Raw genomic sequence first — 12,469 nt, 5'->3', positions numbered from 1 at the left:
ACCTACCCGAGTATCTTTCATTCATCCATCCATGTGCCATCCATCCATCTATCCGTACATCCAATACTGCATCGTCGATCCATCTATCTGCCTTTCCACCTACCCGAGTATCTTTCATTCATCCATCCATGTGCCATCCATCCATGTATGCTTCCATCCACACACCAAACACCTGGGAAACACATGTGTGAAGATTCAGGTATATGATGCATCTTAGAAACTGCAGAATATCAGAGGGCAAGTTTCACCTAAGGGAGCAAAGGCTCACAAGAACACAGCTTCAATGGTATAAAAGATAGGGGATTGAAAACAAGAGGAGGATAGTGAAAATGTTCCAAGAAAAGAGGCTTAACCATGCCAGATGAAAATAAGAGCTGATTTAAGAGCAGTAGAATATGCTTGATGCAGAAGAAAACTACCTCTTCTGTATTCCATTAAACAATTGTAATAATGCCAACAGGCTATCTGTTAGAGAGTGGAGGCATATTTATTTAGCGAGTAGCATAACAGCTCTTCAGTGAGCCCTACATTGTAAGACTTAAGGAGATATATTGATCTATTACACAGTAGGACTCAGGGGCCCTCAACAGCAGCCATCCAAAACATGTTTCTACTGACCCATATCTGCTTTCATGGACCACGTGCAGTGTTGGGCTACCCTCCATTCCCACAGCCACGGGGCAAGGGAATGTTGGCCCTGGCAGGTGAGTTAACATCCCACTGAATGGCAGGAAGGATCTTGGGGTTCTGGTCAGCTTACCTGCATTGTCAACATCAGTTGACAGGATCAACGAGTGAAAAAGTACAGAACATGGAAGAGCCAGAGGGATCATGGACACCACAAGAACACTGTCCACGGAATCAACTGAATGGGACTCACGTGGGCTCAGAGAGGTCAGGAAGCCTGTGTGGGTCTGACCTAGGTCCTCTGCATATATGTCATGGTTGTATAGCTCAGTGTTCCTGAGTGATTCCTGTCAGTGGGAGTGGGGGCTGTCCCTGACTCTTTTGCCTGCCTCTGGGACCCTTTTCCTCCTACTGGGTTGCCCTGTCCAGCCTTGATGTGAGAGTACGTGCCTGGTGCCTGGTCATTATAGCTTGTCATGCTGTGTGTGGTTGATGTCCCTGGAAGGCATGCTCTTTTCGGAGGGGGGAGGAGAGGTGAGGTGTGCGTTGGGTGAATCTAGGGGGAAAGGGGAGGTAGAGCAAAGAGACTGGGGCCGGGGGAGGAAGGGAGGAGGGAAACTGCAGTTGAGATGTAATATATGACAGAAGAATAAATAAAAATGTAAAAAATTCGAAAGAAAGAATCATGATTAACAATCCAAAAAGAAACAAAGAAGGAAACAAGGAAGGAAGGAAGGAAGGAAGGAAGGAGAGTACAGAACAAACAGCATTTCACACTGTCTGTCTTATCTGAAATTGTACAGGCTCTTTGCACAGGCATAATATGCATGGCACAGTGATGTTTAGAATTAATTGATTTAGTAATTGGGTCCAGGCAGGTTTATCTCTCTGGAGACAGAAAACACCAACTAATGTGCATATTATATATAGAAGCACCTAGGGAAGAGGCACCTAGGGAAATTGTAATTAATCACATCACATTAGTTATGTAACTTATTCCATTAAATTAATTACATAAATTAATTATAATTAATTAATTTAATCTTATGCATATGAGTGCTTTGCTTTCATGTACGAACACCCGGCACACATGTGTTGAGAACCAGCATCTGGCCCCCTGGAACTGGAGTTATAGGTGTCTGTGAGCCACCGTGGGGGTGCTGAGAACAGAGCCCGGGTCCTCTGTGAGTGCAGCAAGTACTCTTAGTGCCGTTTCTCCAGATCACATAGGGATTTGAAAATCTACTTATGGGGTTAAAGAAAACAAATGCTAAAGGGACACAAACTGTGCTCAGCTGTATTTGTGGGTGGAGTACAGCAGGGCGCCAAAGTGGTGTGTGAGGAGTTCCTTGTCAGTTCCTAGTTACTAAATGTAAATGCTAACACAAGGCAAGATGAGGGCAGGGGCTCCCTCCGCTCCCTCCTTTGGCCAGCCAGAGCCAGTGTCACCCAGTCCCTCCCTCCTTTGGCCAGCCAGAGCCAGTGTCACCCAGTCCCTCCCTCCTTTGGCCAGCCAGAGCCAGTGTCACCCAGTCCGTCTAGCCTGCAACTCAGATGACAAGAAAGTAGAGTCTGTGGCCACAGTCTCCACGGCTGAGGTCCCTTCACGCCTGAGGCTTGAGAACCAAATCTCTAAATCAAGAACGCCCCTACTACAACTTCCACAGTCTGGGCCCTAAGCAATAATTAGCTGAAAATGTAGCTGGTTGTGATGGTGTAAGCCTTTAATCCTGGAATTCCAGAGGCGGAGGGCGAGTAGATCTCTGTGGATTCAGGGCCAGGTTGGTATAGAAAGTGAGGAGTTCCAGGCCAGCCAGGGCTACAGAGAGACTCTGCTTCAAGCAAACAAAGCAAGTATTTTTAATTCATTGTGTTTGTGATGCGCATGAGGGCATGCGTGTGAGAGACAGAGCGTAATTTGTGAAAGTCCGTTCTCTCCTTCCACCACTAGTGTTCCAGACATCAAAGTCAAACGATTCGCTAGACTTGGGGGCAAGCACCTCTACCCACTGAGCCATCTTGCAGGGCCACTTTTATCTTTTCTTAAAACAAACCTTATCTGGGTTTGGCTCTTAGCTTGGGGAGGGAGTTGTGGGGAGGGATCACACTGTCATCTAGAACTCTTTCAAGTTTCTTAAACTAACATTGCTAATTTGCATTCCCGCCAAACATTCTTGGAGTGCCCTTAATAAAAGAGGCCTAGTAAGCTCTTGAATATAAACGTGTTCTCTCTCTCTCATCTCATCTCTATGTGTGTATGTGGGCACATGAATGGAGATCAGAGGATGACTGTGTGGAGTCAGTTCTTTTCCTCTTCCTGGGGCTTGAACTTGGATTATTAGGCTTATTCTTTTCTTTTCTTTTTTTTTTTTCCTTTTCTGGAAAGCATTCTCACCAGCTGAGCCTTCTTGTTGGTTTTCTTCAGTAGCTCTAATCCAGTCCTGCTCTGTGGCTAAAAGGAGCCTGGAAGGGCAGGGCCCACTGGAATATATTCTAAGCACCAAGTTCTACCCTAGATCCTGTATGCCAGCCTCAGTACTTGGCACACAGCTGGTACTCAGTGGCACTCCACGAAGATCTGTGGACTGAGTAAATAACTTCAAAGCAACATTCTGGAAGTGGGCTGCTGCCTCTCCTGTTCTGCAGTGCGTCATTTCTGCTCCTAGGGGAATAGCTCTCCTCAGAGCACCAGGGACACCTTTTCACTTGAAGACAGTGGCTAAAAGGAAGTACCTGGGAGGAGGCTCAAACTATCTCTCCACCAGGAAATGGTTGCCTCATCTCAGTTATCTATGAGATCTATGAGGGAGGAGTAAGAGTCACCAAACCAACTTACCCTTGAGTGTAAAATTAAGTTCAAAGACAATGTGAGTTACACTGGCAGATCAGAAACTGGCAGAGGGGGCTGGGCAGGAGCTTAGGTGCTGAGACGTCACACTCGGGAGACCACCCTCTCTAAACCTACTTTATTCTCACACAGCTGACAAGTGGAAGAACAGAGACGTAAAACCTGGATGTGTGTTGAAGCTGTGGCTTAGTGCCTGGTCCTTGTCTAGTGTGCACAACATCTCCGGTTAGGGCTTGAAATAAAGAGCAGGCTTCCACAGTCAAGGGTGTCTGTGCCTTGACTGTTGCCACCAAAACTCATGTTTAAATTTCATCCCCTTGGTGAGGTATCCAGGAGAAGGTAGGCGAAACTGGGTATGGCGGCACACCCCTTTAATTCCAGCACTCGGGAGGAAGGCCAGCCTGGGTGTATAGCGCAAATTCCAGGAGAGCCAGGGCTACATCGAGCGAGAACCCCTGTCTTGAAAACCAAAACCAAAGTAAAACAAAAAAAGAAGTAGGAAGGAGGTGTTGGGTGATGAATGGATTAATTTTCATGTAGCTTAATGGATGAATAAATTGCTGGGTTATCCCCAGAGCGGCTCTGTTATAAAAATCACCTTGGCTGTGTGTCTTGCAGGAGTCCCTTCCCCCATGTGAGGTCTAGCATTGCTTCAGGACCCTGTAGTGATCCCAACCAGCATGAAGAGCAGAACAGCCTCATCATGACTCTCCCAGAGGCCAGAAACTTGAGTTACAAAGTTTCCGCTTTTCTCATGTATTTTAAAAAAAATATTTATTTATTTATTATGTATACAGTGTTTTGACTGCATGTACCCCTTATGCCAGAAGAGGACACCAGATCTCATTATAGATGGTTGTGAGCCACCATGTGGCTGCTGGGACTTGAACTCAGGACCTTTGGAAGAAAGAACAAGCAGTGCTCTTAACCACTGAGCCATCTCTCCAGCCCCTCGGGTATTTATAATAGTATCAAGAGCACAAGGAGGAGCTTAAATAGAAGAAGCAATGGTCCTGTGTGGTAGTGTTAAAGGCTACCCACTAACTGCTCTTGATGCCTCAGGCGGAGCCCTACTAAGAGGACAGACATAAAGAAAAGACGAAACCTTTTCACTTGAAGACAGTGGCTGAAAAGAGGTACCTGGGAGGAGTACCTCCTCCTCCAGCTATCTCTTCACCAGGAAATGGTTGCCTCATCCCCAAGTATCTGTGAGATCTGTGAATGAGGAGTAAGGGTCACTGAGTAGGCTTTGCTTCAAGCCTGTCCTGCTTGGATGGTTTTTGGTTTGGCTTGTTTGTGCATGGTCAACTTGACAGAAGCTCAAGTTATCTGGGAAGAGAAACCTCATTTGAGAAAATACCTCCATTCAGAGTGCCTGTAGCTAAGTCTGAGCAAGCCAGGACTAGCAAGCCAGTAAGCAGCCCTACACCATGGTCTCTGCATCAGTTCTCGCCTCCAGGTGCCTACCCTACCTACTTGAGTTCCTGCTTTGACTCAAGGATGGACTGTTACCTGGAAGTGTAGGAAGAAATAAACTCTTTCTTCCCTGAGGGTTTGTTTGTTTGTTTGTTTTGTGGTTTGGTCATAGTCTTCTGTCACAGCAACAGAAGCAAGACAAGGCAAGACCCTCTTCTGAGCCGTCTCCACAGCATATGAGCCAAGACCCCTCTCCCTGGGGTAGCACTGCCAAACGCTTGTCATCATCAGCTCTTCTACACTCATGTGCCTGTGGGGAGAATAACATAGGCTCCACGGGTAGCTATGGAGGTTTCATGACATTAAGTAACCTGTGAGGGGCTGGAGAGAGGGCTTAGCGGTTAAGAGCACCAGCTGCTCTTGTAGAGTACCCTAGTTCCATTGCCAGCACCCACGCAGAGGCTCATGGACACCTGTAACTACAGTTCCAGGGGATGTGATACCCTCTTCTGACCTCTACAGGGACCTGGCACACGTGCTAAACGAACAGACGTGCAAGGCAAACACATTCAGTCAGTGTCACTTCCAAGGTCCCCAGGGGCGGTTTCAACGAAAACCATCATCCTTCCTAAACTCACATATTTGAACACTTGGCCCTCAGTTTGTGGTGCTGTTTGGGACTGTCGTAGGACTGAACATTTAAGACATGGAGCCCTCACTAGGGGCAGGCTTCGAGGATTTTATAGCCATCCCTCACTTTAGTGCGCGCGCTCTCTTTCTCTGTTTTGTGTGATCGCTCATCTTCCGTTCCTAACTGCCTGATGACGTGCCTCCCCCACCATTCCGGATGTTCCCTCTGCAATTGAAAGCTCAGGCAAATTCACTCTTCTTAATATTGCTTCTGGTCGCGGTATTTTCTTATCACAGTCGAGTCCTTACTGTGTCCCCAGACTGCTGCCGTTCCCGCTTCTTACATTTCTCAGACACCTCTGTTCATCTTTCCCAAATGATTTCTCTAAGTAGCTATGGGTTTTTATTTTTTTATTTTAGTTTGATTTATCATCATTACCATCATTATTATTATAGTTGTGTGTTTGTGTGTGTGTAGGCACATGACTGTTGTGAGTATGTGTAGGTCAGAAGACAAATTCTAGGAATCAGTACTCTACCTTGAGGCTATGTGATATGTTCCAGGCTAGCCCATCTGCGAGCTCTTGGGCCATTTTTCAGGGCTCTGTATCCTGTCTTCTTGTAGGAGTGCTGAGATTCCAGATGACCACTACCACATGAAGCTTTTTCCTTCTCCTCCTTTTCCTTCCCCAAGTTTAGGGGGATCAAACTCAGATTATCAGGTTTGTGTGCCAAGCACTCATTTTGCTTTTTGTTGTTTTGGCATCAACTCGTTCTCTGGTTTTCTGTAAACACTGACTAGGTGTCCACCAATTCAATCCTGACACTGTCTACCTTGACTTAGTGTCATTTCCCACAATTTACTGCACCTCCACTCAGATTGCTGTTTGGCCTGCTTCAGGACCCCATCATACAAAACTGCGTTCGCCCATCCTGGCACCTGGTCCAGAAGCCTGGGCCACCCTCTACTTCTAACAGACCCGTTACAAATTGGAGGTTCCCATGACCCCATCCCCGCATTTGATGACTACCTAAAGGAATTCACGGGGCCTCAAAAGTTATTATTATTGGATTATTGTGAAGGATACACTAGGAGTAGTCAAGTGGAAGGAATGTCCAGGGCAAGGCACAGCACAGGAGACAAATTAGAGCCCCTGTGCCCTGTTAGGCACCTCCCTGTGCTCAGCAATCTCAAACTCATCAGGTGGGTGGATGAGGTTAGAAATTCCAACTCTAACCCTCTAATCTAAGCAGAAGGCACCTCTCAGCCCTGGGCTCCACCCTGAGGCTATCCACAGCCCCAAATCAAAGCAACCTCATTAGCTTAAACTATCAGACTCAACTGTTATTCAAGCGATCACTATGAATAACAAAAGGCATTTTCTGCCACTTTGGAAACTCTTTTTGTCTAAGGACCAGGGGACAACAGTCGCCTTCTACTTAGAGGCCGCCTAGACCTCCAGGTCAAGGAGCTTAAACTTCTCTGAATTTCTGTGAATCTCCATTTTGAGTCTTGTTTCAGTTTCATTTTGGTCCAGGCTTCCACACACCTGTGCTCTTCTCTGAACAAAAAAGCATCTCACAGCAGCAAACCATTCCTCAGGACTTCCTGTTTTTAGAGATGAGACTCAGGGATAAGCACCTTCAACTCCCTCATTAAACTGTTGGTTGCGGAAGGAAGTGACAGTCAGTTTCCACAGGCCCTAGAAGGCAGAGAGACAGCGGCACTTGCTTTTCCAGGGAGAGTCTTGGCTATTTGAGCTTTAAAGTAGCACTGTTACATAAACTTTCAAATACACAACACTGGCCAAAACAGACAAGCGAGAGTTTTCTGATTACTTGACTATGCTAAATAAAGGATTCTGGTCTAAGAGGTACAGAGTTGAACAATGTTGACCAACAAAGTAGCATTGTCAAATTGTTGTCTAAAATTGACCATAGATCAATAGTTAGAGTGCTTCAAGATAAGGCAAATCCAATGAAAAAGAAAGGGAAAAAAAAATCTGCAAACATGACACACACAATTCACAGGAACACAAAATATCTTTTTTTTTTTTTTTTTTAAAGAAAGGATAATGACACAAAGATTAACCCTCTGCTGGGTGTTGGCTGAGGAACAAAGTAGTGGGTACTAAGCCTTCAGGAAGGCATATCTGGCAATCCTTTGTCAAAGGAAGAACCAAGCACACACATTGTGACCACCAACTTTGCACCTGAGTTTGAAAGTCCTCACAGTGAAATCTGCTGAAGCTATCTGGAATAGCCGAATCTGTGAGGTAGGGGTTTTGTTAGAGACCATGTTCAAATCTACCAGAGACTAATTGATGTGTGAAGAGGTCACGGTGCACCATGATACACAGGAGCACTGCAGATATAGAGCGAGGCAGAAAAATCATAAAAGACAGGGTTAGTGTGGCGGTTTAAACAAGAATGGCCCCCATGGGCTCTTATGTTTGAACCCCCAACAACTCAGCCTCCTCATGAACGTTTCCTGTCTTCCTGTCTCCTAGTTTCTAAAGGAAATAAAAAAAAAAAGTGCTGTGCTTCCCTGACCTCTGAGCTATTTTGCACAATAGGTTGGTGTGTCATCCCTCTCACACCTCAGGGGACACCAGTCCCTCCACTAGGACAGACAGCTACACCACCTGGATATTTCTGTCATCTTCTCCCAGTTTCTGCCTAGCAGCAGGGCCCAAGGGGTCTTCAGACCCATCCTGGTCCTGCAAGACCAATAGAGCATCTCTTAGAGTGTGGAAGGTCTAGAGAGTACGGACTGTTGGGGATGCTCCTACTTTAACTTCCGGCGCTAAACCGGGCTCTATTTACGGGGAACTGGAGACACTCCTTCTACAGTTGTTCACTTTGATCTGGGTCTCCAGCATCCCAGAATCAACATAGGCAGCTGAGAAAGGGGATCTTATAACAGAAGCAATAAACTCATAAGGCTTAGTATAATATAAGCAATGCGACAGCACAAACCGGCTGTGAGATAGGATGACTGCTGCTACGGCTCTCGCAGGTCAAGTCATGTGTAGTAAACCACCCAGAACTCACCCCACGGAGAAGTTCTGACGACTGCTGGGGAAAGTGTACCTATGGACTTCGTCATTCCCGCTCCTCCTACTCTGACACCGGCCAATGTAGTTTACTCTTCCGCAGGCCTCACTCCAATTACTTTGACGGGGCATTGTAAGAAAGCAGTTCCATCCCACAAAAAGCACTCAAAACACTCAAGAATGATGAGCTCCAACTTGTAGCACCTTGTTTTAGCCGCGTCTAATGATACAGAGGGCTCCTTCTGCCTTAGAGAGGGACATATTCCTGTTAAGGAATACTTACACAACCGAGAAGAAAAGAGGGCTAGAAAAAGAAAATGCTGTAAAGCTGTGGTTTATATATGAAGTCAAAACAAGCGCATGCAGTGTTTACCGTTCTGGGAGGAAGTAGACACTCGAGCTAGTTAACAATCCATTTATGTAAATATTTGTATTGCTGTTACCGCTTGCAAAGCTTCAAGAAAGTCTGGCTGTGGAAAAAGAAGGCTGAGAGACAGGCAGAGTTCTTGAGAGGCGCGATTCTTCTTTTGGTAACCAGCTGCTAAGGCGGTGGCTCAAGGAGGCTTAAGGACCCTTAGAACTGCCCGTGCTGTGAGAGTCTCTAAGCCAACTTTCAGTACGGGGTGACCGCTCCCCTTCTCTGACCTCTTAGCTGGTCCCCGCATCGCGGGTAGTCCGCGCCTCCCTTTCTCACCTTCCTTTCCCTTCCACACCCTCTGCTTTCACTGGGCTCTGGGAACCCGTCCTGGCTCTGTTCTTTCTCTTGCAAAGCTCTTAACGTTTTGTTGTTGTTGTTGTAGTCCCATTTTTTCCCCTCCAACCGGGCAGAATCTTTTACTCTGGGGCTCCACACTAGGTTGAACATGAGTGGTGGCTCTCAATTCATTTTTTTTTTTTTTTTACATTACAGTTGTGTTTTATTTGATTATTCTTTGCTCCCTCTCAACAAGAGATGCATCATCTCCAAGAGAGTACTCGAAGTCACATTTTAAAATCTGTCTCTGTCTCTCTCCTTTCCTTTTTTTTTCCCCAGAGCTGAGGACCAAACCAGGGCCTTGTGCTTGCTAGGCAAGCGCTCTACCACTGAGCTAAATCCCCAACGCTTAGTCTTTTCTTTTCTTTTTTTTTTTTTTTTTTTAAGATAAGATCTCCCTTTCTTTTTTAAACATTTATTTTATTTATATATTTATTTATTTTAAGATAAGATCTCCCGCTCCCTAGGCTGGCCTCTAGCCAAGGATGACCTCGAACTCTTGATCCTCCTCCAGGTCTGTCCCACAAGCCTAGTTTGTGAAATGCTAGGGATCAAGTCCAGGGCCACTGGAACAGTAAGCAAGCACTGCAACAACCCAGCTGCGTCCACAGCTCCCTTATCTCTGGAGCCGGGCTCTTTCAGAGTCTCTACAGTCGTTTTAGTGAACCCTTGAGGTCCCAGCTTCGCCGAGTTTGGGTTCCTTCTGACATTTCATTTTCCTGCAACCTGTGCAGGCAGTGCCTGGGAACAGCAAGAATTGACAGTTACGGAGATCACATTATGTGCACACAGTGCTTTGGGGGTAAATATTCTTCCAGTTTTATAGAAGATTTGGCCACTGAGGCCTAACAAATAATTAGCATAAGGTCACAGAAAAGTAGCTGTCCTGGAACTCTACCTAACGGGGTGGGGGGTGAGTTTGTTGTGCTCAGACTTGAGAGCCAATCCGATGTCTCCCCGCTTGGTGCCTAGTGACCTGAATAAATTTTGACCGGATTTCCTTTCAGTATAATAGGGATGAGGCATTCTTTGAAAGACCGGGCAGATGGGAGACAGAGCAGACTGAGATCGTCTCTAGCCCTTGATAAATTCAATTCCGTTGCTTTGCTTTACGTACCCCCCAGCTACCTGCTGTGGCAGTAGGATCCTTCTCCTAACGCTCTCAGTTCACAGTGGGGCTCCGATACCATCAATTTAAGACATTAATCTAAGGGATTCCCGTCTGCATCAACGTTGCACACTGGCTTGAGTTCCACCTGCACATCTCTGAGAGCTATCTGTGCCAGGCCACTAGAGAGTTCTCCAGCCCCTCCCTCTGGGTCTGTGGCTCCTACCCTGGGAGCCTTCTCCTTACCATGGCGTCGTAGCGCAGGATGTTCATGAAGTGTGCCACTTCAAGGCCTTTGTAAACGGTGAACCAAATGGTGCCCTGGTACTGGTCGCCGGCATCGAGCAGAAGCACATTAGGTTCCTCCTGCCGGATCTGCTGCACCTTGGTGAAAAGCCGCGCCACGCCGCCAACACACAAGCTGGCGTTGAGGCACTTAGTAGAGTCATCGCTGGTCTGTTCCAGCCGGCTGTGTACGTCGTTGGTGTGCAGGATTGTGAGCTCCCAGGCTCTGGCTGTGGGCCACAGTGGCAGCAGCGCGCTCAGGGCGAGAAGCAGCCACTTGGGCGCCGGAGCGGACGCGGGACGCATGGCTGGCTTGAGCGCGTTGAGACGGTGGACTGGCCCTGAGCCCGGCTTGCACGGGCCACCGGGGCCTGTTCTAGGCTGCCGGGCGGGGTAGGGTAAGGCGGGGCCAGACCCGCCTCCTCCAGCCTCAGGCCCTCCCGCCTGCAGGCGCACTCCCAGAGTCACCCGATCCGACCCTGGAACCCCAGGCACCGGGAACGGTTGGCCTGACAAACGCAGCTAGCAGGGAACAGAGAGGAGGTTGTTCGCGCGGTGGGCGAGCACCAAGGAGAGCCTGGGTGCCACAGTCCCTGGAGGCGGTGGCAGCTTCGGGGGCTGCGTCGCTGATCCTCACCTCTCCAGGGCACCGATTTCTCTAGAAGAGTGTACGGCTTGTGTTGCGCTGTCGTCGCCAAAAAAATTAGAGTACGGCAGAAAAGAAGACGAAAGCGGGACAGAGAGAGGTCTGGAGCACGCCAAGGAGGTGCGCTCCACGGTTGCTGCGGTGGGACCAGGACTCTCCGCCGCCCGAGACGCTAAGTAGGTTTGAAGACGCAACTGCTCCGCCTAGCTCAGATCTGGAATCTCAGAAGCGAAGCAATCTTCGGGATGCAGCCTTTTATGTATCTACAAGGCAAACCTTAGTAATAAACCCCAGGTGGCGCGTGGCCAACTCTGAAAGCTAACCAGATCCTACGGGGTAAAGCCATGGCAGCTGCGCGGAAGCACTACCGCCCCTTGTGCTTTTGCAGCCTTCTTTTCTCTCTGTCCTACTTTTTTAGGTTTTTGAGTATGTGGTGTGTGTGTGTGTGTGTGTGTGTGTGTGTGTGTGTGTGTGTGTGTGTGTGTATATACAGCTTTTAGTAGTAATAGTGGAAATCCATATTTGTTTTGGACAAAAATCATCATCAAATGTAAGTGGCTGCACAATTTTCCTGTCTAATAGAGTAACTTCTGCATTTAAATGAAGTATAGTCGATAAGCTAGAAGCTTTGGGAAAGGAAAGAGAATTAGCTTGGTTCCCGTGTGTTCTGCACGTTATATAGAAGATGCCACATTCCCATGCATGTCCAGAATGCACCAGGTCAGTCTTCTCTCTCTCTCTCTCTCTCTCTCTCTCTCTCTCTCTCTCTCTCTCTCTCTCACACACACACACACACACACACACACACACACACCATGCCTCCATGCCTTCACAATGGAGCACTCAAGAGGCTGAGTCAAGAGTAGAACGTAAGGCTGGGTGTGCGGACGCAGAGCCTTTAATCCCAGCACTTAGGAGGCAGAGACAGGCACATCGCTGTGAGTTCGAGGCCCGCCTGGTCTACAAAGTGAGTCTAAGACAGCCAAGGCTACACAGAGAAACCCTGTCTTGAAAAACGGGAAAAAAAAAAAAAAAAAGAGTAGAACATATAGCTGGGCGTGGTGGTGCACACCTTTAATCCCAGCACTTAGGAGGCAGA

The 12,469-nt window shown here is 47.5% G+C and overlaps 1 protein-coding gene across 1 annotated transcript in view; it reads right to left on the bottom strand.

Annotated features, from left to right (window-relative positions):
- Nt5e (5'-nucleotidase ecto) overlaps nucleotides 1-11,102 on the bottom strand; it is a 43,991-nt gene extending 32,889 nt beyond the window's left edge. The window contains exon 1 of the mRNA XM_051140051.1: nucleotides 10,686-11,102. Coding sequence (XP_050996008.1) covers nucleotides 10,686-11,030 — 345 coding nt within the window. The 5' untranslated portion in view covers nucleotides 11,031-11,102. The remainder of the gene's footprint in view (nucleotides 1-10,685) is intronic.
- Between the last annotated feature and the right edge of the window lie 1,367 nt (nucleotides 11,103-12,469).

Source organism: Acomys russatus, chromosome 32 (assembly GCF_903995435.1).
Source record: "Acomys russatus chromosome 32, mAcoRus1.1, whole genome shotgun sequence".
NCBI lineage: Eukaryota > Metazoa > Chordata > Mammalia > Rodentia > Muridae > Acomys > Acomys russatus.
This window is presented reverse-complemented; position numbering and strand designations above follow the sequence as displayed.